The 21198-nt window shown below is 38.3% G+C and overlaps 3 protein-coding genes and 1 pseudogene across 3 annotated transcripts; 3 read left to right on the forward strand and 1 right to left on the reverse strand.

Moving 5' to 3' along the window:
- LOC146452514 (uncharacterized) overlaps window positions 1-21198 on the forward strand; it is a 123474-nt pseudogene that overhangs the window by 48749 nt on the left and 53527 nt on the right.
- LOC146452520 (uncharacterized) lies at window positions 198-3868 on the reverse strand. Its single transcript, XM_085097543.1, has 2 exons — window positions 3737-3868; window positions 198-1542 (listed from the first exon to the last, which is right to left on the reverse strand). The coding sequence occupies exons 1-2, from the start codon at window positions 3741-3743 to the stop codon at window positions 374-376; spliced, it is 1176 nt and encodes a 391-aa protein (XP_084953669.1). The 5' UTR covers window positions 3744-3868; the 3' UTR covers window positions 198-373.
- LOC146452521 (uncharacterized) lies at window positions 6425-8194 on the forward strand. Its single transcript, XM_085097270.1, has 2 exons — window positions 6425-6798; window positions 7826-8194. Exons 1-2 carry the CDS (start codon window positions 6673-6675, stop codon window positions 8087-8089), a joined length of 390 nt encoding a protein of 129 aa, XP_084953396.1. The 5' UTR covers window positions 6425-6672; the 3' UTR covers window positions 8090-8194.
- LOC146452522 (SANT and BTB domain regulator of class switch recombination-like) lies at window positions 8340-20636 on the forward strand. The gene is made up of 22 exons (XM_085097266.1): window positions 8340-8455; window positions 8881-8926; window positions 9205-9272; window positions 9471-9511; window positions 10029-10238; window positions 11010-11068; window positions 11623-11717; window positions 12091-12156; window positions 12365-12448; window positions 13049-13159; window positions 13831-13908; window positions 14830-15025; window positions 15856-16015; window positions 16684-16885; window positions 17378-17447; window positions 17567-17632; window positions 18057-18201; window positions 18721-18778; window positions 18872-18948; window positions 19411-19505; window positions 20003-20103; window positions 20462-20636. The coding sequence occupies exons 1-22, from the start codon at window positions 8373-8375 to the stop codon at window positions 20502-20504; spliced, it is 2154 nt and encodes a 717-aa protein (XP_084953392.1). The 5' UTR covers window positions 8340-8372; the 3' UTR covers window positions 20505-20636.

Below are 21198 nucleotides of genomic sequence, written 5' to 3' on the forward strand. Positions count from 1 at the left end.
AAAAAATAGATTGGGGATGGACTGATTTCTCAAGAGACAACACAAACTCTGAGATGCTGGAAAGTTTGTATCGTAAAAACGGGCTTAAAAAGACTCCCAAGAAACATGAAACTTATGGTATTTTGTATTATACTTATTACAGCATTCGGTTACAGTAAGACGTATTGAGAATATTGACTACCACGAAAACTTAGAGACTCGTCCAATTAAGGTTTTATTTGTCAGGCTTTATATCGTATGAATTTCAATCTTTCACAACAACAGAAAAACGGATCTTAATACAGTGCTGATAAAAAAAAACCACCTGTTGGTGATGATGCCAGAAACGCAAGCTTCATTGAAAGATTATGAACAATAATGCGGTCACTGTACGTTACTCGCTACGTGCTCTAAACCTGAATCTCTCTCTTTCTTCCCGCCTCATTCCGTGGGACCCAATTTCTTCGCGCTGTTTTCGCCCCTCCATTTCTCTCTCATGGATCTTCCTACCAGTTACAAGGGCTCTTTCTCGCTGTCTCTCCCTGAGTTCCTCCTTTTCACGCTCCTCATTGTCATGGTAATCAAAGCGCTGTCGTTCCCTCTCTGCCTGTCGTTCGAGCATGCGTTTCTGGAACTCTTCTGCACGCTTGTTCGGCTCTTCTAGTCTCCTGCTTCGGGTATCTTCGATCTCGTCATTCCATTCTGGGAATTTTTCAAAAGAATCTTCCAATATTCTTCTAAAGTTCACCTCCCGTGGTGTCGCTTTCTCTTCCTCTTCTTCTCGCTTATGGTTCAAGGCGCGTTCGTCCATAACACTTCGTTCGTTCAGTTTCTCTAAACGTTCTCCTTCGTCTTCTTCGTGCTCCTCGTTCTCTTCTTCGGAAAACTCTCTCTTGTTGTTGTATTCCTCTTCAGCAACTTCAGGTACAATCTCCCTGTTGTGTATTTCCTCACTTTCTTCAGGCAGTTCTCTCACATAACTTCCTCCATGCCTTCCAAAGAGTTCAGTGTCTTCTTCGTTCTCACCCAATTCCCGCTTGTTTTCCTCCTCGGCCATCTCCCTGGCCAGCTTTTCTTCAAACTCATGTTCCAATTCCCTGTTAAACATTTCCAGTTCTTTCTCTTCAGCGAGTTCCCTGGCCTCCTCTTCATCTTCCTCAGGCATTTCCTCACGACCCTCTGGAAGTTCTCTTTCCTGTAGTTCTTCGTTATTCCTCTCTTCTTCTGTATTTCTGTTTCTGACCTCATGACGGCTCTCTCTCTTGTCCGTCTGCATAGCAAGCTCCCTCTCAAGTCCATTAAAAAACTCTTCTGCACTTTCTTCATTAAATCCACGCGCTATTTTTTCGGGGAGCTCATTTTTGACCGATTCTCTTGCCTCAACTTCTCGTTCATCGTTGTCATCAGCGAGGCTGTGAATCTCGTCTCTTTTCGGTGGTAGCACTGGGGGAAGACCCCAATGATGTTCTTCTTTCCTGGCTCGAATCTCGTTTTCAAAGGGCGCTGATGAAACGAGAATCAACACTGAACATAGCAGATACGTAGCTTGGATTAGCGTCAAGCCTAAAAAAGAAAGACGCAAGAAAAATTAAGGAGCTAAGTTTAAAACACCCCAATTACTTTTACTCTTCCTTAGAAGTCTTCAAACTAATGATAGCCTTTGAAAATTATAAACATCCAAAAAGCTAAAGCAGCTGTTTGTAGAAAAATTTCCGTAAGAATTGTAACTGTCTAAAAAGTTAGAATAACTTAAAATTTAGCTCAACCCATTGAGTGTTGATTACATCACATTGTTACGGTAAAATCCAACACAAACAAATTTCGTATTCATTTGCATACAGGATAGTAATCTCTGACGTCAATGAAATAATATATTGCGTTCCCCAATTGGGACAGAGTGAAAAGAAAGGAAATTTTAAAGGAAGCCGAAATTTTGAGTAAGCTAGCTATTGCATTCGGAAAAACGTGGCAACGAACGAAAATAACTACATAACACCCTGCTTCGCGCGTGCGCCATTAGGGATGGTGAAGCGAGCGAACAGCGCGGAGGGAAGCGAAAATGGCTACCCCCACAGAATGCAAGATATTGACCATCTAGATGTTTTAAATAGACTCCAACAGCCAACAGCAGCTCGACTGATGGCCCAGATAGATTAGGAGGCAGGCATCCCGTAGGGTCATTCCATTACCCCATATTAGGTCTATTCCGCTGTCTTCAGAAACTGGCAGATTTCGCTTAGTGAAAAATGCTGTAGCAACAACAGATGAATTCTCTATGCTGAGAAATCACTCTGAGCGATGGTATAATTTTTTCCCTCCCTCGATGTCGAATTTTAACCGATTAAGATGTTAGCACACAGTATCTTTGTGGATGCGTTTTCTTCAACTTTTTTTTTTTCACAAATCTTTATTTCGTGTAGCATTCCTTTGAAATCATAATCTTTTTACAATTGAGTTGCAGTTTGTAAATCGTCCTTCGCTGCATCATATACTTTTCCTTTTTAAACAATTGTAGTTTTCATGTTTTAAATCGGTTTTAAAAATTCGCATTAAGGATTTCACCAGGTGCTTATTCGTGCGAAAATAAATTGCGCTCAGAACGGAAACGGTGATAAATAAGTTCATGAAGTTATAATTTTGAATTTTCATCCCTTAAAAGAATATTTGAGATTTCAACTCTCTAGGTCAAAAGCAATGAGTTCTACCTGGTGAGATAAATAACTGGTTTATAAATTAATTAAAATTTAAAAATCCTTACGGCAGAAGTGTTCAACAGTTACTGATGTTGAATGAGGGAGAGAAATCACGGTCTGGCAAGTTGAATTTGAATTTTCATGAAAGAAAAATCACTAAAAATACTGTCTCATTAAAAATCAAGGGAACTTCGGTTTTTTAACATACTGAGGATGTTAGCAACTTTCGCTCATTTTATCTGAGATTCATAGTATATTTTCTTAAAAATTCAGTGAGTATATTGATGGAAAAAAGGCGATTGAAGAAATGGTCGTTTTTTCGGTATGACTTTATGAGCTTTCCTGCCGATTTGCTATAGTTTTAATTGAAGAAACTAATTATTTGGGAAAGAGAAAAATTCTTTAATCATCATAGCGCTCTTTTCGCCACAAAAGTATTTTTTTCCTCACAATAACATGCTAGTTTATAATTCTGATCTGGTAAAAATGAGATCAGCTTTGTTTGTTATTCCATGATACCCCCTCATCTCTCGCAGAAAATATAAGATCTCAGTTCCTTCTCTAACTTAACCGTTGTGTATGTGCAGGCAATTATTTGCAGTAGCAATGAAAATTTTCTACAATTCATAACGCCATGAGATATTTGAAGCCAAATCTCATTTTCACAACAAGAGAGACACAAGAGCTTCCGAAATCGAGGTAGCAAAATGCCGAAGAGCTATCGATATCAAATATTCAGAATAAATTCAACATCAGCAATTTTTAAATCAAAATTGAGCGCGAGTGAACGGGGTGAAAAGTTTTGTTTTAAAGTCAAATGAATAATGTTTTGAATAAAAAAAAAATCGTAAAAAACGTAGTGCTGAGGAACAACTACTCATGACAGCTGTCACGATCAAATCCGTAAACAATATTTAAAAGTGTTTCCGTTGAAGATAAAATATCTTTTCCTCTTGTCCCTATTTTAGTCAAACGCTCCCCTAAATTTTGCTAAACGAAAAATAAAAAAAAAAATCATCGTTTTCCATTACGTACAGTATGAAGGAACGAAATTATAGCCTCACCTCTCATGTTGAAGTCCACTCGTCTCGATCCGATCGCAACTGAATTTGTTGTTTGCACCAATAGCCTTCTATTTTAAAAGATCTCCAAGCGTGGGATTAAAAATTAAACATAAAAGGTGATTTAGTGTTGGTGAACGGGGGAGAAAGCACCTGCATTTTCCCATACATTTGCATTAAAGTCTTTGTTCTGTAAATTAATTTTTTTTGCTAAAAGAACGAACTATAAATTACACAGAAAATAACATTCTGTTATTGGGCAAGAACTGAGATGAATTGTTCTGGATGAGAACGCAAAATATGGCCCGTTCTAAAACTTTGAAAACTAACAGTGTTTCGTCAGACACTCCGGAAATATTCAGAAAATATACTGAAAAATCTTCATATCGAAATAATGAACTATTATTCGTGGCAATGATGGTTGTGTTAGGTATCCTATGAAGATTACTACGAGAAATTAAAAACTTCAAATCATACATTTATTATTAAGTAGAAGAAGAAGAAGTAACTGAATATTTCGATCTTAATGAACATTTGAAAAAATTCTAAGCATTTCAATTTTACACGGTCTTACATGTAAGATCACACTGGGCTCCTGTCAATACACATTCCATTCGTTATTTTTGAAACATTTTTTTTTTAATTAGAAACTTTTTACGATCGTGGTAGCAGATTTGAAAACACCTGCTCGCAATTCGAAACATGAAAAACATTCATTATTGTATAGGCAGTGTTATAATTATGAATGAATTCATTTTCTGTTAGCGATCAATCAGTGAGGCGGCACTTAACAGCTCTTTTCGTCCCACTCCGCCCCAGTGAAAATTGTCTTTTGCGGCAAGAACCAAGTGCGCTCAATATTACATCACACAATTGAACCATTCAGCATGACGCAAACTAAAGACGCGCCCCAGAGCATCCGCTCTTGTCAGGTGTACAATCGTGCACGTTCGCTTTTTTTTTTTTTCGAAAAGAGCGGTTTATAATGTTAACTATGCAACGCACAATTTTACGAATTGGTTTAATATTACGTGATAATTACTTTAGTTCTGTAATAAATGAAGCGAAAATGTGCGTGTTAATGGTTGTTTGTAAACATATAAACATCAGTGTCTTTTGATAGAAAAGCTCTGAAATGGAAACTTATTTTCCTTTTCTTTGAAAAACATGTTTTCAAATACTTGTTTGTTTCGCTGCTCTTTCAATCAACTTATACTGACTTCGAGTTACCAGTTGTCGGTTATTTGCGTTGCTGTCATCGGTCAAGGATCAACTTCCACAGATGAGACGTCAATCAAGAAAGGTTGTTTCGGTGAAGGGAATCTTAAAACACTGAAATATAATTAAAAATTTGAGGTGACTTACTTTCAAAAAAGAAGCCAACTTGGTGCCACTTTCACCTGTCAATCAAGATGGTGTCAAAACCATCAATGAAAAATGTGTTTAAGGCACTAAGCACGGGCACTAAGCTCTCCTGAGAAAAAATTTCAAACGGAAAAAAATTGAAATCGAATCGCTTTAGAATGACACAAGACTGCCACTGAAAAGTTTTACTATCTATGTCGATCTCGCTTTCAGTCGATTGCTAAAATTTAATGCTTTACTGATTGAAATTATATTTTGCCGGATGAACAGCAAATTTGAAAGGCTGTCATCATACCAGCTGAAACTGTCTTTTCAGTTTTGTACATGGTTTACAAGTTCTTCGTGGTTCTCAAAGTACGAAAAGTGGTGTTTATTAAAGGAGTAAAATCGTTTTCCTCTTACACATCTCCTTATGAGGGATCTTCGGGAAACCAAACCGAAATTGGCCTCCTCACGTATGCTTGCTTTTTGGTGTAAAATTTCACTTTGGCAGATTCGTTACCTAAAACAAATTGAGGACATAAACATCAAACATTAAAATCTCAAACCAAGACATACAGAGAAAAAAAGAAGTCGGGGTTCTCTTAACAGGAATCAAAACCGGCTAAGACCTTCCCATTACTCGTACAAATGCTCTACCACTGAGCTACAGGAGACTCGTGGGAGCTAAGGCCATTAAACTAGGTTCATGGGACAAACATCCTGCATACTGTTAGGATTTGAATGTCGATGTGTGGCATATGCGCAGGACACCCTCTCTTGACAGGAATAGATATGATGGTATAATTTAAAAGCTGGTAATCATTTGAGACTGATGACAGTGTTAGTCAGGATAAACAGCTGCACCTTTAATTCAGGTGATAAAATAGGAAGACCTCTTTGACAATGCTCGCAAAATGGCGAGCACGTTGCAGTTGAAACAAACAGCAAGGAATAATCCGCGTACTTAGTGAATCAGCCATATTTTCACATAGGTCTAGTTACGTTGCAGTTGTCCAAACCTTCAATGTCGGACCTTGCATTAAGGCGTTACTAGAATAATGGATGCCCTAATTTAAGTAAAACAGTTTTTTTCCGGCCAGGAAACCTGTATTTGTAAGCTGTATTTCTGAACATTCAGAACCCCAAAGCACCAGGGAAAACTAGAAGTTGTGAAGGGATCTGATAGGTTACAACTGAAGGCCTATAAACACAGATCTAGATGTCCCGGAAAATCCGATTTTAGTCATGATTCCCTGTGATTTGCAACACCCTAAGCAGCCCGCATGTCGCGGGCAGCTATAGGAAGTCCGTGAAACTTTTGGCCGGGGAAGGTTGGAGACTAGAAGCCCTTGGATACAAGATGGCGTCCTGCTGATGGCTTCCACTGCTCTTGGAGCGAAATTTCACTACAATGTTGCACTTGTTCAGAAACAAGAATAGTGAATTTCCCTCAAACGAATATTAATTTGTTATTTTTGGTAAAAGTGCGAAGGAAGGAGATTTTTTTGTGCCTGGATCTAGCTAGTCGAACCTCAATCGTATAAAGCACAGCTGTCCTCGTAGCTAAAAGCTGATTTTATATATTCTTCACGATGTCTCAGAACATGGCTTTGGATTTAATGCTGCGTACTCTGATGAATTCGCCGGAATTCAGAGAGGCAGAGAACAAAAACTGGGATGCAGTGGCAAAACTTATCCCTGGAAGTACTTCACAGCAGGTTAGAAATAATGATGACATTTTGAAGTAAAAACTAAAGCTCAGAGTAAGTTTAAGCTTATTAGTCAACTGAGTCCTGACTTTTGAATTCCATGAACTTATTGCCCTATCTACAATGGTTATTTTAAGGTTACCAAGGGTATGACAAAGTTCGATGGGCTGGAGAGATTGTACTACCCTTGCATTTTTTGTTACTGTGGAGGAAAATTAATATGTTCACACAGTTTTCATAATCCCATGACTGAAATGACTACCTCAAACACAGTTTGCATTTAAGCCACATAAAAATATTTGATCATGTGAAATTAATGAAGACCGGACCTGACTGAGAGGCAGAAGTTAATCCTAGAAAGATTGTTTACTTTGAGAAATGGGGTATTTACAAGTCTAAAAAATAAATTTAAAAAGTTAAGTCAAATACGTAAACATATTGTTGTATTTAGTGCCATGAAGGCCGATTTAGATGGTGCAACTTTTGCTTACAATTGTTGCATGCGATTTCTAGAGCGCGCGCTGCTTGCGTCATGCAAAAAATCGCACACAACTCTGGTCATTCAGCATTGCCTATACCTACGGTTGTCGAAAGATTTTAAAATAGGTTTTAAAATCCTACGACATTTTTTGTGACATACACGACAGTCGTAAGCGAGTTGTAGGTTTGATTTACACGAAACAATTCGTGTCATCATAGGCCTGTCATTAAAGCTTGTCGCATGCGACAGTCGTACCGTATAAATCGCCCTTTAAAGTTCAGGTGTTTTTTTTTTTTAGACCTTTCAATAAATAGTGAATCTGGGGAAATTTTACGAGCAAGATTTAAAACTAGAGTCTGAGAATCTTGGGACTTCAAAGGTGGCATTACAAACTCTCTCAATATTTCTTGGTTTCTTTCTACTTTTTGGCTCAAAAATTCTCATGTTGTCTCAGGCCTCTGCCTATTTAGCTGGCTCAGACAAAATCTTAAAAAATCATTCAAAGCCTGCATCCCTAATAACCTGATTGGTTCTACATGTCTTTAAATTTTTTAGTGTGCTAAGAGATGGAAGGAAATTCAACAGACCTACACAGTATCAAGTACCTCTTATCCTGTCCAGAATTCATCTTCCTCAAAAAGCCTGTCCAGTTTTTTGAACTCTGTACTTCATTTTAGTGATAAGAAGGATATAAACTTGGTGACTAAAACACAGGGAATGAGACAAACCTCACAACCAGCAGCTACAGACACTAACTCTCTAGAGGATCACAATCCAACTGGGTCTGGTAAGAGAAATTTGTATTTAATTTCATATTGACTAAGACTACTCCACAGAATTTTTGGTGGGCATGTGCAGCCAAAGTTTGTGGTTTTCCGGTACTCTTTTTCAGACCTGGTTTTTAGAATCCACACCTGTTTTCAGACTTCAAGACCAAAATGGTTATTAATCTGTACCCTGTTTCAGATCAATACGGCTCAAAAACCATACCCTTTGGCATCGCATCTTTCAGATAATCTTAGAAAACAAGGAAACTCAGCCTGTTTGTGTATAGTGCCATGTTACATTTATTTATTCCAAGTTGACAGGTTTATTAAAAAAAATGCATTCATTTGTTTCTTTTTTCTTTCTTTATGATATTCAAATGCATTGTTCCAATTTGTTGTCATACAAAGGACCTGAAAGGTATTTATTGATAGACATTTTCTTCCATTTTTATGCAATATTAGATTTTGTGTAGTATACTGTCCTTTAGGTGCTAGTTGACCGTTGGTTTTATGTGTTCTTTCTTTTTAACTTTTCTGCTCTTATTCTTCAGTTGGTAATTTTCTCGCTGCTCTTAAATACATGTAATAGCAAGGTAAACCCTACGATTCATTTCAACGTTCCTGTTTCACCAACTTTCTGCTATCTTGCTAATTCCATTTTTTCTTGGTTTCTGATCCATTGTTTCCCCATTCCTGGCCCTTTTTCTGCCATGTTTCCCTCCGCTTTAATACCCTCCCTCTGCCTTAAACCTGGTTACTTTATGCCAGAATCACCTAACCTTAATGTAAACATAATAATTTTTTATAACCAAGTGTAGTTACCTTGAAAACCTCTGTTTTTAGGTCATCTGAAGCTGCATCTTATCAAGATATTCCAGATTCTAAGCAGGTAATGTCAATGTTGCCTGCCACACCACTTTGTGAATATTGAAAAAAAAAATTGTTTCTCCATGTACTACCTAAGATAATAAGATAAATTATATTGCACCAACACCACAACTGGTATAGCATAATGTATAAAATTGTTTTTAGGGTTCAGATCTAGACTGTTGACATAAGAAATAATTGTTGTGAATTTTTTGAGAGGTGGTGGACAACCTGGCTTGCAAAGTCAATAGATGCAATACTCTAAACCATATTTAATGTTAACCTTCAATGTTTGCACAGAGATCAGTACTCAGACAAGTGACAAGATCTGCAAGATCACAGTTCTCAAATGTCGAATCCTTACAAGGGTGAGTGACTATTTATATTCTTGACAGAATTCTTGACAGTTCTGTTAATGAAGTTGGTTAATTTTCTTGATTCTAAGTTGCCATTTATTTATAATGACCTGTTCTTTGTATTAGTTAAAATAATTTACACCAGACACGTCAAATTTCTTCTGTCAGTTTATTTGATGGTACTAATTAGCATTTCTTTCTTGGACACAGGCCCAATATGGTGATCCATGTTTGTGATGAAAGCAAGAACTGTAAGTAAACCTGTTTTGTGTTCGTGAAAATAAAATCTTGAAGCCATTCGACAGCCTTAACCCTAGAAGCTCCAATACTGACTTGCACATTCTTGTCACTGTTAGAACTCTATATAGTTCTTTTGGTACTAGTTACAATAACTTGTTCAATATTAAGAAGTTTTATCTATAAGTATTCAGTTTGACACAAGCACTGGATTTTAAAAGACAAACTTGGACATCTGAGTCTGACTTATTAATAAATCATTTGAGCTGTAACCAACATTTGACTGATATTAATACAGTCAAGCCTCTACTTTCAGCCACCTCTTCATGTCTTGTCAGTGGCCTTGTTTTCTTGTCCTAACTTCTTATTCATATCCAGATATCCTCTAACAGTGAAAGCCTCCCCATTATAATCAGGGCCTTTCCACCTAGAACAACTCAAAAATTCTTTCTGGAAGTGGCCATTGTAGAGAGATTCAACTGAACCAACATTCCCTTTATCAAGTCATTTGTGGTTTGAACATTTCTTCAGTGAAACAGGACTTCACCTGTCCCAGAGATCTGTTGATCAGTGAGATGAGATATTTTGCTGAGTATCTGTCAGTGGAGGCCCAGAGGTGGGAGGAGGTGGACATTTCTGTCCACTGTGATGTGCAGATCTTTGATTGGTTAATGAAGTATGTTAAACGACGGCTTCATGATAAAAGCAAGTCTGGACCAGAAGAAAAGAAACCCAAACTTGGTGAGCTATAGCCATGTAATACAGTTTATAATAAATTTAAATAGGTTTTCTTGAAAGTGGGTGTTAGAATTCAAGAAGGGAGGTTTCTTAATGTCTTCTATTTATGAACATTTGGATATGAAAGAAAACCAAGGTGCCTAGTCAAGTTCAGGCCTATATAGTGCAGTTCCAGAAAATCTCCATACTCCCCTCACAAAAGGTTTTTGTTTTGCACACCCCTCCCCTTAGGGAATTCCAGTTTAGCTTTATACTTTCCTTCTAAAATTTTGGCTTTTAGCCTCCCCTCCCCCTGGGAATTTCCAATTACCGTCCATGGAGGGGAGGGGTATGGATTGCTTTTGGAACTGTACATATCATAAAAAACTCTTTTAAGCCTCACAGGGGATTTATGAGTTTTTTGGCCTCAAGAAGGGAGGCTTTTTAAATGTCAAAAGTGGCAAGGAAACCTCATAGAAAGTATAAAGGCTTATTAGAGAGAGGGGCTTAATATAGCTTTTAGAGAAATTTACCTGTGCTACTTTTGAAGGTCCTGAGGATAATATTCCCAGACCTTCATTAAAAAAACCCCTCAGGACTCCACTATGGTCACTTGATCTGGCATCCTTGATTTCTTTGTTTATTCATTCGTTCATTCATTATTGATTCAACTGTCAAATTTTCTTTTTTCCATTCAGTATGCAAAAGCTGTGTGAGGTGAGGTTATTAAAGCTCCACGTTATTTTTCTTGCCAATGTCTTACATTATTTTGTATATTCTTCCTTCACTCCACAGAACCAAACAATGTCATATCCATTCTAATATCATCAGATTTCCTAAAGATGGATGCACTGGTGAGTGTTCCATTATGATTCAGTGCTGCGTGCTATACACTAATCACTTAACAAAGTTTTTGATAATTTGTAGACAACTTTCTAAACCCAACAAAATACCATGCATTTTTATACCCCTTGGAAAAAAGAACCCAGTTAGCCTTTTTTTTGAAATCTTCCAGAAAATCTCAATCCCCCCAAAATACTCATCAAAGTCTTAACTCTGTACATTACCAAATTTGAAAATTGCCACCCACCCCTCCCCTCCCTTCTCTTCACCTTCCCAGCACTTTTCGTCTTTAATATCCTGTTTGGGCCACTAGTTACAACTCTTTGTAGTCTCCAAGTGCTAGTCCAATTTAGACCCTTTGCATAAATGGCGCCCAAATTTGAATAACAATACTTGATACATCCTAAGCCTCGTGTTTATGTTTCCAGACAAAGGATTTTTCACATGAATATGAGGCTTAGGATGTATAAAGTATTGTTATTCAAATTTGGGCGCCATTTATGCAAAGGGTCTATGTGGACTGTAAGTAGGAACAAATGTCATTCTAGTTTATTGTTCATTTTAGGTTAGCGAGTGCATTCATTTTTGTCATGAGAACATGTCAGCCATTGTGGCCACACCCTGTAACATGAACTGCATCAATGACAAACTTGTTACCAGGTATGTGCTGTTTGAGTTGATTTCATTCAAGCTGGTGGTTATAAAGCCTCTAAATCAAGGCCCTGAATTGATCCAAAATATACAAATGAATTCTTGGAAGACATATAATTTGAAGGTTGGCTAGCAGTTACTGAAATCAGCTAGGAATCATGTGAAAGGAGTCTTTTCAGCTTGAATGCCATTTTTCTTAATTGAACAAGCACTCTGGGCATATAATTTTACATTTCTCATTTTGAACTTCCCAACATCATGCCATGTGAAATGCTTACATTTAAAGTGGCAAATTTCTATCGTATACTAACTTGTCAGTAATTTAATACAGCATCATCTGGTAGAATTTACTTTTAAGGTTTCAATTTCTTTTCTTTTTAAGAATGGCAAAGCTCTTTAACCATAAGGAGTTAGAGGCCATCAAGGATCGCAAGGACAAATTTAAAAGGTCAGTGTCTTTACGTGACATAAGAAGAAAAGTTTATTTTTTTTAAAATTAATATTAAAGAATTGATATTAAAGAAAATATTAAAGTGTATAATTTCAGAAGGACATGCATAATTTGGTTCTCTTGATGTTAGGCCAGATTCAAGTCTTCCATGAGCATTTTAATGCTCATAGTACCTACTGAAATAAATGTGCTCGTTTTCTTGCAGCAAATTGTTTTGTAAGAAAATTGAAGAAATGTTTGATCCAAGATTTTCGTCAAGTTCTTCATCAAATGCCAGCACTATTTTCAGGTAAGCATTTTGTTTCACTAAAAGCCCAGGGTACTGTTTAAATAAAATTGCCTCTATGACCACGTGACCATGTTTATCCAACATTTGCAATTGGTAAAATTGAGTAGTTTTACGTTAGCATCAAAGGCCAGAATTATTTTGCACTATTTTCATCTATGTACCCATTTTTCAAGAACACATAAACGCAAATCTCACGTTTGCCGTTTGACGTAAATGCGATTCTAAATCTTTCTATTGTTAGTGTCTTGCTAATGGTTAGAAAGCCGTTTTAAGAAACAGTTTGGGTCAGTTGTTAAAAGACAGTTTAGACGATGTTTAACAAAACCACGTTCTAAGCCATTTTCAATTTTGCCAACAGTCGTATCTAAACATTGTCTGCTAGACTGCTACTGATACTAACAAGAAGGCTTGCATCCCAGACTAGAAAACTATTTATCTACTTAATATAATATAATATAAAAATATAATAATAATATAAATAAACCACTTATTGACAGATTTGGAGGCCCACAGATTGTCTTAAGCCGCGGCCTAAGTTAGACGCTGCTTAACAACTGGCCAATTACTAAATTTTATCATTACTTTTGTTGCTTTTCAAAGGTGCATTGCTTGTGGAAAGCTTCTGACTGCAGATTCACAAAGCAAGCTGCGGTGTGTTCCAAACAGAATGATGGTGAACCACAGAGGAAAGGTGTCTTTTGTTCATTCACGGTAAGACCATTATTGCTCCTGCGACACCGCTCAAAATTGCACCAAGTCTCGTCTTTTTGTTCTCCGTATCTGAATCACGAGGCTGTCTTCCATTACTAGCCCCGGATTCACGTATTACCAGGGTTGAGTCGCATTTCACGCTATAATTATTGTAGGCCTTTTATAAAATTCATTTTAACCTTGCAGATTTTCTAGTGAGAAACAGCCTTTTTTCTAGTGATGGTTTGTTACAGGATGGTAACTACAGTTGTAAGGATCCAATCAAGGGTTTGCGTTCATTAGGCGGACATTGAAAGATTGTCAACAGATTTTCCATTCATGTACAGTAGTTTCTTCAGCTCCTCGGGTCCGGGTGAAGATGAACCATTATTATTAAAATCCGACAATCACATTATCACACTTGTTGACCGAAGTTTTAACAAAGTGGGCTTAAGTCATTTTCATCGTCAGATAAAAAGTATGTCGTTCCGTGTGGTTGTCTTCGATTATCCATTTATTATCTACCTATTAAAGCTACGTAAGCTTACAGGTAACTGGCTCCGAAGCTTCAAAATCAAAACTGATGCTGTGATAAAGAGTGTTAAATAGAATGAGTCTATACCTTGTTGTGACTTAACAAAGCTAACATTTCAGTAGAAATTGAGGTTCAGTCTTGTTTTATTTATCTTCAGGGACCATTCTTGGGATGTCAACGAGTATCTGCTTGGTTTACGAGAACAAGTAAAGTCTTGGAAAGATGTTTACTGGAGGTCAGAATTGTTTTATTTTCTTTATACAGATCTGATTAATCACAAGAGAAAATAATAGACCAGTAGATTCTACTACGACCACAAGTACAAGATTTGACTTTAAGATTTTAGCGAAGTACTAAGAAGAGATATATCGCGGGGACCTTTATTGTACTCTTTGTGAGCGACGAACTTGACGCAGTTGTTTTGAATAATGATCGCTAAGTCCTTTCGTGATTCCAAAAACACGAGATCACCTACGTTTCGAGGAGCTTGTTTTCGCCACTACGCCGTTCTCACAAAAAATTCTTAAAATGACCGCGACGACTGTCTCGCTTTCCCGCGGCCAAAATGACACTGGTTCACTCTCGCGCGCTCTTTGTCTACTGGGAAAGTTCGTAGTCGTACTTGAAGTTATTGCGTTTGACGTTGAAAGAACGCACTCATAACACAGATTAGAGTCGAGATTGTATGGGACAACGAATGAATTGATCTTGGGACGCGTATCTGGCACCCCCGTCAGATTTTGCAGGGGCGGATGACATCATCACCAACTTGGCAAAGGAGAGAGAGCCTGGTGACATCGAATGCACTCCCTAATCTTTGATTATTACTAGTACTAGAATCTAAGGGTCAGTTATTAAAAGGCAGTTTAGACGGTGTTTAACAAAACCACGTTCTAAGTCATTTTCAATTTTGCCAACAGTCATATCTAAACACTGTCTGCTGCTGACGGTAACAAGAAGGCTTGCATCCCAGACTAGAAAACTATTTTATCTACGTAAAATAAACCACTTATAAACAGATTTCGAGGCCCACTGATTGTCTTAAGCCGCGGCCTAAGTTAGACCAAAATGTTTCTAATAACACATTTAAGCCGAGTAAACACGCCTCGGCCAGGTCCTAAATCTTTAGTTGGCATCTTTTTTTCGTTATTCACAGATTATGGGGTGCTGTAAACATTCTTTACTGCCATCGCTGTGGTAACTTTTTCCCGTGCACTGAGCTTGGCCACTGCAGTTATCACCCAATGACTGTTGACTTTGGTAACGTGGAATGCACCTCGACTAAGATAGTTGGGGTGTATCCCTGCTGTCAGCAGAAAGTCCTGCATTTTGATCCCTCCTTGGAGACATCTGTAAGTTAAATAGTCAAGTGTTCAATATCAAAAACGCCCAAGCTTTATACTGTTGACAATCTGAGATCTCACTCAATGCCAACACTTAAGGAAAGTGCTTTCATTTGAATGGTCACACTTAACGATTTCATCCACAGACTCAAAAGTTTGAACCACCTTGTACAGCATAATAAACAACACCACACGAAAGTGCTGCTCATTAGCTTTCACTAGAATGGTCACTCTTTAGGATTTCATCCACAGACTCAAAAAGTAGAACCATCTTGTATAGCATAATAAACAGCATCACCGGAAAGTACTGCTCAGTAGCTTTTATTTGAATGGTCACTCTTTAGGATTTCATCCATAGATCCAAAAGTGAGAACCACCTTGTGCAGCATAATAAACAACACCACAGGAAAGTACTTGAAAGTCACACTTACAGGATTTAATAGAGTGAAGCCAAAGATTGAATCACCTTGAACAGCATATGAACAGTACCACAGAAGAGTACCGCTCAGTAGCTTTCATTTGAGAAGTCCTTGCACCCAGAGAGTCGAAAGTTAGAACCGCCTTTACAGCACAATAAACAGCACCAGAGGAAAGTACTGGATAGTGGCTTTCACTTGAATGGCCACACGTTAGGATTTCATCCATAGACTCAAAACTTAGAACCACCTTGTACAGCATACTAAATAGCACCACGGGAAAGTACAGCTGAGTAGCTTTCATTTGGATGGTCACACTTTAAGATTTCACCCACAGGCTTCCGCTGATTTCACCATCTTCGCTCTCTATAAATCAGGCTTCCCTTGTTCATTCTTCAGATTTTCCTTTTGTTTTGTTATCAGGGATGCTGTGTTCGAGATCACAAACCCACAACAAGTGCGTCACAGTCCACCACGAGAGCGGAGAGCAAAGCGAACACAGGGAAACCAGATGATGAGAAAACAGAAAAAGAGATAACCACAGAAAGCAAAGAGGAAAAAAAGCAGAGTGCAGAAGAGCAAGGTTAATAAGAAAACGACTTTTAATCTGCTACAAACGTCTATCAAGAGATGATTGCAAATTCGTGCATCATACTGTAAGCATTCGATGAAAATGAGTGTCCAACAGGTTGTGATTAATCTAACTTTCGTATGTGGCTTGTCCGTCGACAACCGACGTAATTGGTGTGTTGGAAATTGAAAATACTGAAATAATGGCTGAAATAATTTTTTAAGCTACAGGCTTCTTTCTACTTACAACTTTGAGTGTTGTAAAACCTAACCAAAAGAGTCATTCAGCTGACCAATCGCAGCAAAGGCAAGCAAGAGAATAAACCAATCAGAATTCAAAGCAAACGCAAGTTAATGACGTCAAGCGCGGGAAAACGCGTGCGAGCCTCGTGCGTGCGAGCACGTCACTAGTGGTTTTGGTTTGCCTTTTCATTGGTTGAGAAAGTGGCGCGAGTTTTGCGAACCAATCACAGACCGTTGTAAATCAAAACCAAGGCAAACGCGAAATTACTTTCGATACTCAGTATTGAAAATCGCTCTATGATATGACACTAAGAACAAAACGACCTTTACATCAATGCCAACTAAATAAATAAAAGTGACTTCCTTGAAATTTGTCCTACTGTCACAAATCCACATCTGCGAAAACCTCAAACATAGTTTCTGGATTTCTCTTCTCAGGGGAAACATCCCAGCAAGACAAAGAACACACCGCGGACACGAATGCCCCCGATAGAGACGTACCGGCCGCACAGCTGTCATCACATGAGAACTCAACATCTCACGGGGAGCCGAAGGTCGCCAATAATCCAGTTGTAGTGGAAGATTTGTTTTCTCACAGGAATGCCATCTGTGTACCATATCGCAGGTTATCCAGTGCAAGGTGATTATCACTGTAGTATTATCACTGTAGTATTACTCTAATTAATACTGTTTAATATCAAATTATAAACTTGCTGTTGTACACGCACTCAGATTGGCTGTTTTGTCATCCCACAAACTGCTGCTATCGCAGCACTGTACTACTATACGTCCGAAGATTAGCCGAAGACTTTCGAGGATTTCCGAAGATGAGCAATTCTTCCGATCATAACCGACGAGAATTCTGTCGTTGTCATGTTACCATTAAAACAGTTTCATTAGGCGATCTTTAAATGGCTTTTAGTCGTTGTCCAGTTCTGCCACTCGCTATTTTTAATTGCTCACTTGCTTGTTCCCGAAATTGTAATGGTGAAATAGAATTCGATATAAAGTCTAATATCGATATAATATTCGATATCAAGTCCGATATGGATATAATATTCGATATCAAGTCCGATATCATATTCGTTACCATATTCGATATCATTTAGTAATCTGTATTTGTCATTAACAGGTCAGCGGAGTTGAACGTGTTTGGCGTGGAGGAAATAGCTTTAGCGAGTATGCACTACAGAGACCTAGAGGTATTATTAAGCGATTGTTGAAGTATCAGAATATATTAAAGACTGAAATATAAACCTCAAGAATGACTTGAATCTTCACAGTAATATCAGTTTCATTGTTTGTTTGTTTTTCTTTGCAGACCAGCACCAGTGCCCTATCGGACATGATTGACCCAAGCGAACGGAAAATCTCTGAATTTCCAACGGTAGGTAAAGATACTCGCAAACGTTATAAGGCAGTAAAAGTAATTTGAAATTTCTGAAGAACAAACTGCAAAAGGAAGAGAGTTCACTACAAATTAAGATTCCGAGAATGGATCATTTGAGTTTTTTCTACCCTTGTGCGAGGGGAAGAGAGGGGGGTAGGGAGGGGGGTTACCGAACTTAATTGAATCTTTAGTAAACTCAAAGTCATTTTGTCATTGTTAGTTGATATCACCCTTCACGACATACATCGCCCTCAACCCTTTCTCATCTAAAGTGAGGGAAATCTGGCCGTCCAGATGAAAGTTACCGAGCAGTAGGTTTTTTTCGCATTGTTTGATGATCATTTTGTCGAATAGGATTTCTAAAATTTTTCACTGGTAGCGATATTCGTGTGAATGATCACGATGTTTCCCTTCCTCCCAGTACCAACCCGCCATACGGAGGAGCCGCAGTAGAGTGCTTCACCGCAATTCACTGAGGAGGATGAAGCTACAGACAGCAGCTAATAAGGAGGATGAGTATGACCTGGGAGAGGACGAGGATCAACCTGAGTCTGAGGACAATGATGGTAACAATCTTCAACACTTGTCTGTTTTGGTGTAGTCAGCCCGGGGGATGGGAAGGGGGGGGGGGGGGGACTCCCATATAAAAGTGACGGGTGTGATCGTTGGAAATTTTGAAAAAGGCCCCTTAAAGGTACCAGAATAATTCTGTTTTTTGGGCGTGTTCTGATCAATTTTTTACCTTTAAGAGGTACCAAATCAATTGACTGACATTAACTTCTTCTCATATTTTTCGCTCAATACCCTAAAAGATACCCGCTCAATACCTTCTCGTTAGAGATGTTTTATTCGAAGACCACATGAGTTTTAAATTTGTTTGTACGGCGGACCAGCGCGAAAACTACAGACTTTTGCAGTGTACACGGGGAATAGGAACACAGTTTACAACGGTTTTAAGTGTGCACGACAGGAAAGTGCCCCTTGTTGGGCCAAGGTTTACATAAGTGCTCGTTTATGCCTTGTTTATCTTTTCTCTATAGGTACGCACTGGCCCACGGTCTAAAATCATTTTGTTTCTGTTTCAGTTACGTATCGAGAAAAGCCGCGACCACAGAGAAAAGTCACTTCTGCATCCAGAAAAGAGTAAGGAAGCGATGCATAAATTTAATAATTTGCTGTGCTGTATCATGCAGGAAAAATTCAGAAACATTGATCGCTTCGACCTTTCTTGTTAAGTTTTAGCACGTTCAAAAGTTACAAGTGGGACGCGCAACGATCAGCTCGATGGAACCAAGATGCACAGCGTGAAGAAGGTAGTAACCATAGTAACACTTGTGAAAATGGTTGGGGTTGGGTAGGTAGGGTGCGCCTGTACACTAGCCAGTCATATTGTACAACACAGGTTATCGGGATTGCGAAAAGATCAGAAAAACGAAACTTTAACATTGTGCGCGCCTTTAGGGGCCTTGCGCAACCGCGACGAGAGTACCAGGAAAACGTCACTTTAAGCGTGGTTTCGTGAAAATTTTAGCGCGTTCGGTTTGCCTTGTGTCACCAATATTATCGTAACCCTAACCTAACCGTAACATTAGCCCTAACCCTATTTCTTATGTGAGTGATGGAACCAATGAATCGGCCCGAAAAATCTGTACGTCTATTAAAATTAGCCTTAACCCTAATTTTAACCCTAAACCTTACCCTGACATTTGGTGATTGCACTGATATCATAAATTCCCTGTGCTGCACTGATGCTGCGTTCTTTATTTTGTCTGTAGATCAAAAGCGCATGATTGAGTTGGTGTCTTACTTGTCCCGGCAGCGGACTCACACCCCACCAGAGAAAACTGATAACAAACAAAAACCAAAAGAGGTAGGACTGTGTCGTGATTCCTTACCTTTTCTGTAAATACAGCCGTAAATGCAGTATTTTTGAGCGAATTAGCTAAGTTACAAACCCTTTGAGTGTCGAGGAAGAAAATTGAAATCGTTGTTTGTCTTTTCACTCAGAAAGAGGAAAAATTGGAGCAGTATCACAGGAAAGTACTGCTCAGTAGTTTTCTTTTGAATGGTCACACTGTAGGATTTCACCCATACTCAAAATTTAGAATCACCTTGTACAGCTTAATAAACAGCACCACAGGAAAGTACTGCTCAGTAGCTTTCATTTGAATAGTCACACTTTCAAAGGATTTCATCCACGGACTCAAAATCTGTAACAACCCTGTACAGCATATTAAAGAGCATATAGGAAAGTACTGCTCAGTAGCTTTCATTTGAATGGTCACACCTTAAATAAAGGATTTCATCCACAAACCCAACTTCTCGGTTAACTCCCGTTTTCGTTAATGTTTGTCATTTTTGTTTTAGTATCTAGGTGGCATTTTCTCCAAGTTAGATCACCAGTTTCGCTTGTCACAACAATCAGTCGTGTCTAAAACTCAGTCGAGCGGGCCACAAGCAGGAGCAAGGTAACAATGACGTTAACTATAACAGTAGTGGGAAGAAGTTGTTAAAATATCAAGAATTCGTTTTGAGTGATCATATCGTCAATTGTCAAAACCATTGATATTACAACGAGAAATTTGACGTACATCAAGCAACTGATAATAGTACGAAAAAAAGGAAAAAAAACAACAACAACAACAACAACAAAAACAAAGATAAAAACGGCCAACGCTTCAACAAGCATTCTGATTTATGAAAGTTTCATTCAATTTAGTAACCCCTGTGGTGTGTCACCGTGTGTGCTATTTACCAGATTCTACTGCAGCATATAATTGTCTTCTTTCTAACTGTTATATTTTTTTGACGATCTTTTCTCCTCAGTCAAAGAATTCGGAAGATACCACTCAAGATTACTACATCCTGACGAGCTGCAAGAAGCTTGCTAGAACTGGAGTTTTAACTTCATTTAGCTTTTGTTCGTGTGCAATTTTGTATGTATCTCGTTTGTAAATACGATTTTTTGCGCATAATAAATGAACTTTTGAGAAGGAAATAATGATGTCCATTTGTTCACTTTGGAATTCTCGTCTTTTTGTAGTAACCGTGTTTAGATTGCACGGTTTTAAATTCGTTGACTGTGTCTCGGTGCAGTTACAACCTCGTTCCCAGGGTCTCCAGGTGTGAAGAGGAGAGAACCTGGGAATCAGGTTGCTGCAGTTACTTCAGTAGTGCGTGACTCTTTTTATTTGCCTACTGCAAATTTATGTGTGCATATATGCATTTGGATAGTCCGCAATACTATTAACAAGCCGTCTTCTTCACGCTAAGATGAATTAATTCAAGCTTTTCCACGGTTTGAATGAATGAATGATTGATTGATTGATTGATTGATTATTTGTGCTCAATAATATAAATGCAATGTGTATAGAATAATAAAAACAGAATAACACATGGATACGAATAAATGAAAATTAAAATGAAAGTGATAGCTCGACATGATTGATTTGTTTGTTTAACGAGGGCTTTTCCCACCCAATGTGCAAAGCCTCCTTAATTTTGAGTTGGAAAGACGTGTAGTCGGTGTCCACGTCTATACACGTTGTATTTATAGTACATCG

This window comes from Pavona decussata, unplaced genomic scaffold (assembly GCF_977016875.1).
Source record: "Pavona decussata unplaced genomic scaffold, jaPavDecu1.1 SCAFFOLD_366, whole genome shotgun sequence".
Taxonomy (NCBI): Eukaryota; Metazoa; Cnidaria; class Anthozoa; order Scleractinia; family Agariciidae; genus Pavona; species Pavona decussata.